Source organism: Merops nubicus, unplaced genomic scaffold (genome assembly GCF_000691845.1).
Source record: "Merops nubicus isolate BGI_N331 unplaced genomic scaffold, ASM69184v1 scaffold39555, whole genome shotgun sequence".
Lineage (NCBI taxonomy): Eukaryota > Metazoa > Chordata > Aves > Coraciiformes > Meropidae > Merops > Merops nubicus.
In genome coordinates this window covers 11,500-21,711 of record NW_008608314.1, presented here as the reverse complement: position 1 = coordinate 21,711, position 10,212 = coordinate 11,500, and the positions used below count along the sequence as shown (strand labels likewise).

General features: G+C 46.2%; 1 protein-coding gene across 1 annotated transcript in view; it reads left to right on the top strand.

Moving 5' to 3' along the window:
- Positions 1-478: 478 nt before the first annotated feature.
- EIF2B5 (eukaryotic translation initiation factor 2B, subunit 5 epsilon, 82kDa) overlaps positions 479-10,212 on the top strand; it is a 16,441-nt gene continuing 6,707 nt past the window's right edge. Inside the window, exons 1-12 of the mRNA XM_008940223.1 lie at positions 479-597; positions 1,259-1,444; positions 1,540-1,717; positions 2,792-2,872; positions 3,609-3,686; positions 3,767-4,079; positions 4,544-4,689; positions 4,997-5,135; positions 5,763-5,864; positions 6,506-6,613; positions 7,488-7,578; positions 8,346-8,469. Coding sequence (XP_008938471.1) covers positions 485-597; positions 1,259-1,444; positions 1,540-1,717; positions 2,792-2,872; positions 3,609-3,686; positions 3,767-4,079; positions 4,544-4,689; positions 4,997-5,135; positions 5,763-5,864; positions 6,506-6,613; positions 7,488-7,578; positions 8,346-8,469 — 1,659 coding nt within the window. The 5' untranslated portion in view covers positions 479-484. The remainder of the gene's footprint in view (positions 598-1,258; positions 1,445-1,539; positions 1,718-2,791; positions 2,873-3,608; positions 3,687-3,766; positions 4,080-4,543; positions 4,690-4,996; positions 5,136-5,762; positions 5,865-6,505; positions 6,614-7,487; positions 7,579-8,345; positions 8,470-10,212) is intronic.

The window sequence follows — 10,212 nt, the reverse complement described above, 5'->3', positions numbered from 1 at the left end:
GCTCGAATCTTAAGTCAAGAGAACACTTACTTCACCTTAGGTTGGGTTCTGTTTCTCTCATGTTTAATTGTGGACACTCATATTCCTGTGGCTTCAGCATTTGTGTCTGACAGGTTTTTCTTGAAACAGTTAAAGCCTGAGTCAGAGAATTGGCACTCATAGCCTTTTTCTTTTTTGCCCCCCAAGTCTCTCCTTTATTTGAGTCTTTTTGAAGAGTTTCACTTTTTTCATGGCTTCCTCTGTGAACTAAGGATCTACTCATATAGATGGTCAGAAACTAGCTCTTGCTGCTTACATCAGCTCTAAACATTTTTGATGAAAGGTGGTGGAACAGCTTCTTGTGTTATTTCCCTGATGCTACTCATCATATTGTACCCTCAAGCTGGAAGAGGCTGTTGCTGATGTTGAGGTACAGAGTGTTTGTTCAGGTATCTATATGGGGGTTTGGGTTTTTGTTTGTTTGCTTTTTTAGGCTCTTCTACCTATGGCAAACGTGGCCATGATTGATTACACCTTGGAGTTCCTAACAGCAACCGGAGTGGAAGAAACCTTTGTTTTCTGCTGTTGGAAGTCAGCTGAGATAAAGGAACATTTACAGTAAGAGTCTCTTCTTTTTAGCTTTATCAGAGGAAGGATTATTCTGTTCCTCAACAAGCCTCAAGGGTCTCAGAGGTCATTCTGATGACTATGTGCCATAGATTCGTGTTCAACAGTTGTCTCCTAGCACATCTCAAAAAAACCTGTTCCTCCCGGGGAGGAGCGTGCTTGTGCAGAGTATTGAAAGGGTTGAGTGTTTTGGCACTGCATTTATATTGGCCTTGAATGTTTCTTTTGTAAAAGTGAGGCTTTCATGGGGGCAGCCATGTGAGCCAGGGTGCCGTGCAGCACATGGGAACGGCGCTCTCAGCACTTCTGCCCCTGCGTGCTGCAGGGGGGCACGCTGAAGAAAAGCACGTGGGCTTTTCCCTACTTGGGGTGCTGCTTTCTGAGGAGAAAAGGTTTGAGTTGTGCGTAGCTTTTCCTTCTGCTTCGTCAAAACGTGTCTCACTGTGGATTTGGTTTTCCTAAGTTTCCATAAATACATTTTCAAAGTCTAACCCTCTTCAGCTCACCCGCTGCGTGGCGGTGAGCGTGGCGGGACTGTTGTGGTCGAGTCTCCCACAGGAGTGCAGTGCTGTGCGCGGGGGCGCTGCGTCCCAGCCTCTTCTCCGTAGGCGTATCCTCCTTGTGCCTGCCTGATGTGTCTCTCTCCTTCCAGGAAATCCAAGTGGTGCCGGCACAGCTCTCCCAACGCCGTGCGGTTCGTGACGTCCGACCTGTACCGCTCCCTGGGCGACGTGCTGCGGGACGTGGATGCCAAGTCCCTCGTCCGCTCCGACTTCGTGCTCGTCACTGGAGACGTGGTGTCCAACTTCAACATATCCAAAGCCTTGGAAGAGCACAAGTAGGTCTTGAGAGAGCGTGTTGGCCTGGTGTGCTGAGGCTGGGGACTCTTAACTCTGTGAAGAGTGACTTTAAAGTTCTGCTCTTCTTTTCCAGGTTGCGCCGGAAGATGGAAAAGAATGTTTCTGTGATGACGATGATATTCAAGGAGTCCTCACCTGGTCACCATGCTAGGTGCAAAGAGGATGACGTTGTTATTGCTATGGACAGTGCCACTAACCGTGTCCTTCACTACCAGAGAACCCAGGGGCTGAAACGCTTCCGCTTCCCTATGGTGCGTCAAACCTGACGGGTGGAAAGGGGCTGTGGCAGTGAAGCAGCCCACCCAAAGGAGGAGCTCCTCCTTGTGTGAGGGCTGGGGAACTGTGCTCACTCCTTCTTTTGGAGGAGCAGCTGATGGGCATTAACTCTGGGTAAACTGGCTTTTTTTTCCTTTAGCCTTTATTGGAGGCTTGGTGAAATTGTGCTGGGTCACACACGTTTGGGACTCATTTTGGAGTTGGAAGATGGGGCAGAGATATTCTCACAATCCAGTGTTTGCATTTATTTAGTTCCTTTTCTCTGTGTGAAACAAGGGAGGTGAATGATCTGTGCTATTGCAGGGGTTCCCAAATTGAGATGTATACACTACTGTTGTACAGAAACTGTTCTGAAGCAGTCCTGAGCCTGGCACCGGGTGAATCACAGCAGGTGTGAGGGGTGGCACCTCCTGCTACCTCTGCCTGTACCGTTCACCTAATAATGTAGTAAATGTTCTGTAAAGGTCTGTGGAATTGCTTTCTCCAGTGAGATAAATGGACCTTCTGCTTTTTTCAACTCAGAAATAAGACTGTGATTATATGGCACTTTCATCCCCAAATCAGTAATCGGTAGGTTATTTTTTTGCCTTCAGATGAAAGCACAAATCGCTGTAGGAAACCAAAAAGGAAAAAACAAACCAAACAAAACCCAACAATAAAACAACCTACAGCTGTAAAAATCCACAGGAGGTATGGAAGCTATGAATTTTGCATTCTGATTTGTTGATGTTCTTTGTACATTTGTAGCTCCCAGTGACTAAGGTAAGGGGCCTCCTGGAAAAAAAAAGTGATTGTTCCCAGTACAGGCTGTTCCTTGGAGAGCTACACTGTGTAAGGGCAAGGGCTGTTTCTGCTGACTGACACACAGCTCTGTGTGACCAGGCTGTGCCTGTTAACTTTGTACCTCAGGTTATCTTGTAGATTTCTCTGATCTTGAGAACTTCAGCTAATTTAATAGTTCAACCAGTATAGCCCCTGCTTTATAGAAGGCGCTTGGGGTTCGGTGCTGTGTGAGGCACACAGATCATCTGAATTTTTTCCCCTTTCAGAGTCTGTTCCAGAGCTCTACTGAGAACGTTGAGGTGCGCCATGACTTGCTGGATTGTCATATCAGCATCTGCTCTCCACAGGTGAGCTCTGCCCTCCTGACGGTCCAAGATTCAACCTGCGTTGCTCAGCTTAGTCCTGCTGCTGTGCAGGGGGTGTGTGTGACCTGAGTATACTAGGCTTGGAAACCAGAGCTCCCACTTGTGCTCAGTGACTGAGCTGAGAGCCTGAACCATCACATGGCATTGCTCCGTGAACTGTTTGGGTGTTCTGTCTGGATCTGGCATCCACTGCTCGAACCCGGCAGAACTAGGCAGTTGTACACTGGCTGATTCAGCGCAGGGTTAAACTGTTCTGGAAAATATTTCACTTTGAATCTACTAACATCTGTGGAGCAGAGGTGGTGGTTATGCTATGGAAAAGGGTCAGTACTTGCAAGCTGGCACCATATTAGGGCAACATGGTTATTTAAGCCTAGGCTCACTAACATCTCTTCTGCATGTGAAGAAGCCGGTCTGCAACCTTCCTTGGGGAGTGAAACTACAAAGTGAGGCTGGGCAGGCTGCTTGGAAATGGTAAAGCAGTGTTTAGCACCTTCTGAAAACCAGAATGGGTTCATAGTCTCCTTCAGAAAGAGGAGATGGGAAGGTTAGTACTCCTAGCATAAGGAATCACAGCTTTATTCAAGGCAAGAGCATCTCTTTCCTAGTCCTGTATACCTCAGCTTTCGAAGAACCACTGAAAGGCCATTAATTATCTGTCTTCCCTGGCAACATTTTCTGCTGACTGTAGTATTTCCTTATATTTTATTCCTGGCAGGTGGCTGAGCTGTTCACAGACAATTTTGACTACCAGACACGAGATGACTTTGTGCGTGGTCTGTTGGTGAACGAGGAGGTGAGGAGAGGGTTGTAACAAGGGAGGTCCTATTGCCTTGCATTAGAGAATCTTCTGACGTGCTCCTGCCTGTCCCTCAGGTCCTGGGGAACCAGATCCACATGCACGTCACGACGGAGGAGTACGGAGCCCACATATGCAACCTGCTGATGTATGAAGCCGTGTGCTCTGACATCATCCGGCGCTGGGTTTATCCCTTGACTCCAGAGATGAACTTCACAGATGACAAGAATCAGAGTTACACCCATTCCAAACACAACATTTACCGGGGGGTGGATGTCAGCCTGGGCCACGGCAGCGTGCTGGAGGAGAACGTGCTCATTGGGCAGGGAACGGTCGTTGGCAGCAACTGCTTCATAACAAACAGCATTATTGGGCAGAACTGTCAGATAGGTGAGTGTGAGGGGGGGGATGATGGAAGTTTTCAGGGTGCCGCAGTGGTGCTGAAGGCTGGAAGGCACTTTGTGCAAATACGCTTCAGCAGAAGAGAATATGTGAACTTTGATGATGTAGGTTTACCTACATCAAAAATCCCCTGGTTTTGTGGGCTGCCTGGTATGCTGCCGCCTTAGTCTTGGCTGGATTTTTCTTCTTTTTTTTTTTTTTGTGATATGGCTATATTTATGCAAAATCAAGCTGGTGGTTGTTACTGTCAACTTGGTAAGTCTCTGTAGAGAGCAAACTCGTCTTTTAGCTTTCGTAAATGGCTGTAGGCCTCTAAGGCAAATTTTTACCTAACATCCATCATGCATCAAGGGCGTTGGCATTCATTAACATGCTTTTCTAGTGGACTCAGTAGTGTGGGAGAGCAGTGATCTGACTTGCTCAACATACTTGTGCTTGGTGATGTGTAACAGGTGATGAAGTCACTTTGGATGGAGCTTTTCTCTGGGACAGAGTACACATAGCAGATAACGTGGAGATCTCCCATTCTGTTATCTGTGATGAAGCTGAAGTGAAGGAGAAAGTGAAGCTAAAGCCCCACTGTGTCCTCTCTTCTCAGGTGAGCTGTAGTTATGTTTGTTCTGCTTTCTGCCTTTCTCGGCAGGTTACTAGGCTTACCCTAGACCATGCCAGTATTCAGGACTGTTCCCAGCCCTTTTGCAGGGGTGGGGGATATGATACTGCTCCCACATTTTTCTCCCTTTTGTTGGGCTGGGGTAGTCTGCTATGTGATCTGGCAGCACTGCCGTCTTCAGATTTACTTGTTAGGGTACAGCTTGTCTGCAGCAGCTGTTGTCCCTGCTGCTGGAGGTATAAGGGGGCCATCAGGGTATTTCTTCATGAAGATATGTTGCACATATTTGCAGGTAGTAGTAGGTCCTGGCATCACTCTTTCTGAGGGCACAGTGATCTCTCTTCACGCACCAGATGAGGAGGAAGAGGATGATGACCAGTTCAGTGATGATTCTGGCGTGAACAAGGAGGAAAGCAAAGTGAAACTGAAAGGTATGGGAGTTTCTGGCTCCATGCGTTTGGGCTATGCGGGGGGCTTTGCCTTCCATGGTGTTTTGGTGTCTTTCCCTCCCTCATTCTAAACTCTGCAGTGCCAGGTTTGAGCTTTGTGCTTCATTCAGCTTGGAGCGTGTGTTTTCGGTAGGGCAAGCAAGGTTATTTGGCTGAAGTTGGACAGTGAGATGTATCTCAGTACCCCAGCATTAAAATCTTTGGACACTCAGTTATTTTCCATTTTCCTTAGAGTAGGATCCTTGTCGGAGACAATAAGCTGAAGTTGGAAGAGATGTTCGGTTCAAGGCAGGTTGCAAGATCTACATCTTTGTAGCTGGACTGTGGCCAAGGGCTTTGTCCTTGTGAAAAACTGTTTCTACTAGTCTGGGTTTGTTGAGGGATTTAAACATGATCAGCCAAATTTTGCTGCTATAGGGAGGAGTAAGTTGGTCACTTGTCAAGACAAGTGAGAAGATAAAAGCTGAAGTCTGTATGTATCTGCAGGAATCCCAGCTCCCTCTTGAAGGATATTTAGGGGCAGTAATACGCAGGTTATGCCAGTGTAATTCAGGTTTGCCTGTAAGTGGATCCAGTACATCTACCCCCTAACTGCTGCTTCTTTTTCAGGTTACAATAAAAAGGATGTAGGCTCAGAAGGCAGAGGCTATCTCTGGAAAGCAGATGACAAAAATGAAGAGTGTGAAGAAGAGCAGAGACAAAGCCTATGGGGTGAGGAAAAGTTTTTAGTGTTGTCACCTGGGGGTGGACAGACAGATCTGTGTCAGCAAAACTGGCTGAGTGGGTTGCTGGTAACTGTCTGGAGTAAGACCTGGGCTTTGTGGAGCACCCTAGCTCCAGATAATGTATGTGTGGAGACAAGGTGAGAGGTGAAAGCGGGTGGTGGGCCAGATTCTCTCTTCCTGTGCTTTGTGGAAGATGTTTATTGTATCTTTGACTGATGCTAACACACGCAGCTGTCTGTGCTGTGGATGGTGCACTGTAGGTTACCAGGCCCTTCCTTAGAGGGAATATGCTGTGACTGTCCTGGGTGCTGCTGGCTTTCTTCCTGCTAGAGACAGTGTCTGCTGACACTGCTCCATTGTGAGTCAGCAGCCTGTGCAAAATGCATTTGCTTCTGTCCCTGTCCTTCGTTGTCTACCTGCAGACTTAAAAAAGTCTCGTTATGCTAGAGCCAGCTGCACTTCTCTCTGCAGGAAATCTAATCATCTGGACCTTCAAGCAGAAGCCTCCTTGCAAGGACAAATAGTTGCTGACTTGTTTGGGAAGTCCCTGTAACACCTGGTTTCTCAAGCGTGTGAGAGCTGCAGCTTTTGAGTGTTGAATGCTGCATCTTTTTTCTTCCTCCTCAGGCCCAGCTCTGCACTCGGAGGAAGAGAGTGAGTCTGACAGCGACCTGAGCATGGGCTCTGAGGAGCCAGACAGTCGGGCAGTGTCCCCTCAGCTAGATGACATCAAAGGTGAGAGATGGGTCTGCAGATATGCAGCGAGTGTGAGATTTGTGCTGCTTTCTCCAGGTATATTGGAGAATTTGTGGATGCCTAGAGTATGTGTGTTTCCTGACCTCAGTTCCTGCTTTTTCACTGAGTTCTTTAATATTCTCTGTATTACTGTTGTGTTAAATCAAGGCAGCCAAGGATGAGAAGGTAGACAAAGGCCCTCCGTCTTTCTCATTCCTGATCACTGGACCTTCATGAAAGTGTCCTCCCCAAGTTGTCTGTTTAAATGGCAGTGCAATTGCCTAAACTCAGATTGTGTGAAGGTGCAGTAGATTCCCTCTGTGTACACCCTACTGCTGTAATTGTGCTGGAAAATGAAATGTCCTTGTAGGAGCTGCCTCATTTGGCAGATACATTTTGGTTTTCTGTTTGTTTTGTTGTGTTAAGCTTACCTGGATTTGAAAGGGGTTCAAGCTTTTTTTTGGGGGAAAAAAGCCTTTTTCAAATGAAAATATGTCCCCAAAGGAGATTAAACTAATACATTTTTGATTTGAACTTGCATTTTTTGTTAGGGGAAGATGAGGTTTGTTTGACTAGCATGGGCTAGATTGTAAAAGTACAATAGAAACACTGCTCTAAAAGGTTGCGGAGGTAAATAGCTTTGTACGGGTTTGTGTGGATAGATCAGTGATATCTAGTGGGTTGTCTGCTTTACTTGAATTACATTCCACTGTTTATAAGTATAGTTGATGTGGGCTTGTGGCAGCTTCAGGAGCACAGATAGACATCTGTGTCAGAATGCCTCCTTTTTTAGGGGCATAGTTTCTTCAGTCATGAACCGTTGGAAGAATCTGTGGGTTTCCCTCTCACATCTGCCTGTCTTTTCTTTCATTAGTTTTCCAGAATGAGGTTCTGGGTACATTGCAGAGGGGCGAAGAAGAAAACATTTCTTGTGACAACCTAGTCCTGGAAATCAACTCTCTCAAGTGAGTGTTCCTTTTGGGGCGCCATCTCTTACGCTGAACAGTTGGGTTTATCAGTGGATCTGGAAAGGAGGAACCATGTGAATAGTGCTGTTTGATTGTTAAATGTTAATTTTCTGAGTATAGAGTATGAGAACTGCAAATTACAGATCATGACTGAATGACTACAGGAGCTGATGGAGAGCACCAGCTGCATCTGTAGCATCCTTGGTGGTTAGGCTTTTCCTGTCCCAATTCTGTAACATGAGATCAAATTGCTATTAAGTAACTGTGGACTGAAGGGAGCGAGCCAGTTCTTGGCACAGGCTGCCTGTAAGTTGATGCAGGGGCTGCTGCTTTGTGGATTGCAACATTCAGCCAGCTGCTTGCAGCTGGGCCTGTGCTGCCGTGTGGCTTGTCCACTCTGTATTTACAGCAGCAACTCTAGAACAGGTAATCAGAGTGGCTTTCACGTGGTATTTCTCAAATGCAAACCTGTTTCCCTCATTTTGCCTAACGCTGTTCCTGCAGCACTCCAGTAACGGGAGGGTGCTGGCCCTGCAGCAGCTTGTTCCAACTGTGACAGCAGAGTTTCAGGAGTTGTGGCTCTACGCGGGGCCTGATGCAGCGCACAATGGGCTTATTGCCTGAATATCTGGAAACCCAAACAAATGAAAAACAAGTCTAGAAGATGAAAATCAAATTTTATGCTGTGTCTCTGTGAAGAACTGCATTCTGCAGAGACCAGGTAGTGTGAAATGTTGAGCTTTTTTTTGCCTTATTCCTCGCAGGTATGCATATAACATTGGCCTGAAGGAGATGATGCAGGTGCTCAGTAAAGTGATCCTGGAGTTCCCACTGCAGCAGCTGGATGCAAACCTGGACTCTCAGAAATATTTCTCAGTGTTACTTCCAGTGAGTCCTGCTCCATTTGACTCTTCTTTGGGCTTATCTCCTAGTGTGTAGGAACCCATCTGGATGCCTCAGGTAGTTCCTGGCTGAGAAGTCTTTTTGATTAAGCCTGAAACCACTTGAACACCTTGAGTTCATGAACTTCTTTAGCGTCTGTAGAAGTGAACAGAAATTATTGTACCTGCTTGACAGAACTCGGCTGAGACTGTGAGTGTGGGGATCTTTACTTCAGTACCTGTGATTGTTTCTGTTTCCTGTGTGTGACAGTAGATTTACATCGCTCGTAGGAGAGAAAAGAGAGGGACTGTTAGAGATATCTTTATGGGGTTGCATTCCAGGAACATGGTTCAAATCCATCATAAGCCCTTGTCCCTGGGTCAGCAGGCAGTGCTTCTCTCCCAGTGGGATGCTTTCCAAGGTCTTACTTGTCTGCATATTGTCATTGATGAGAATTTATTTCCAGCCAGATGCGAAGGCACAGTATGGTTATCTTTGGGTGGGTACAGAGTTCTGTTGTGTCTCTAAAGCGACGGGTTGTCTAACTGGGTGAGAGCAATTTCTGTGTCCTGACCTAAGGGAGACAAATAGAGCAGGATCTGCTTTGAAAAGCAGGCAGCCTTATTTTAATGGTTTTGTTGATCCAAGATGAAACCATTGCAGTATTTTTGTCTCTCTTTGATGTAGCCCATTTATATATTTGAGTTTGCACACTCTACAGGTTACAAAGGTGCTCTTTCAAAATTAATGGAACTGATGTGTGTTTGGGAAGGACTAGTTTAATTTTCTTGGGAGGTGGAGCCAAAGAGGAACACTAGACATCCTCATAATCCTTTCTCGGAGGAAGTACATGCTTTCAATTGATGTGGAAGGGTGGAAAACTAATTGTTCTTTATGTACCTAACTCATCTCCTGGACCTGTGGAGATGCCTTCTGTAGGAAACATCTGTGGGAAGTGATCTGTTCATCAGGTGGCTGAGCAAGACTTTGCTGTTCAGCCTATTTAAAATTCTGCTTGCTTTTCTTCATTTTTCCAGGAGGTTTTCTTGAATAGCATGTCCTGTCCTGGGAAAAGAGAACTGGGGGAGGACTGAAGAGACCATTAGAGCAGGTGTTGGACTCTATGTGGAAAGCAGCACACCTAGACAACAGGTTGTGTGGAGTTGGTAGCTCTGTAGGATGGTTGTTTGGATTATTTTTCCACCTAGGATATGGCAACCTTTTCTGCCTCCCAGATTTGGCTCCTAATCTAGCATGAGTAGGACAGGAGATTTCACTGCAGCACCTGGTCAGAAGAGGTCCTAGTCTGGGATAAAGGACACTATATAATTGCATAATTGCCCCAAACTCCCTTAGAAACTGAAGACAATGGAAGTACATGCAGGGCTTACCTCTGGATAATTTTGACCATGTATATTTCATTACAGGAAAGCTGAGGCTCATGTTTAACAGCAGAGACAGCAAATCAGCTTATCTTTAGTGAGAAGTGATAACGATCTAAGTGGCATATTCAAGGTGACTGTGCCCCATGTCAGGGACAAGTGGAATTTTCCTAGGCAGGGAATTGTGTGGCATGTGCATGAATGACACAAATTATCCTCAGATTTATCAAAGAGAGCCAATTGTCAAATCAGTTGACCATCATGGCAGCCAGATGAGAACACCCAGGAAGTTTCTTTAGAGACTCCTTCTCTGGGACAGTTTTGTGCCTTGGTGTCTTTACTGTACGCAGAGTTGCTGTGCTGGCTT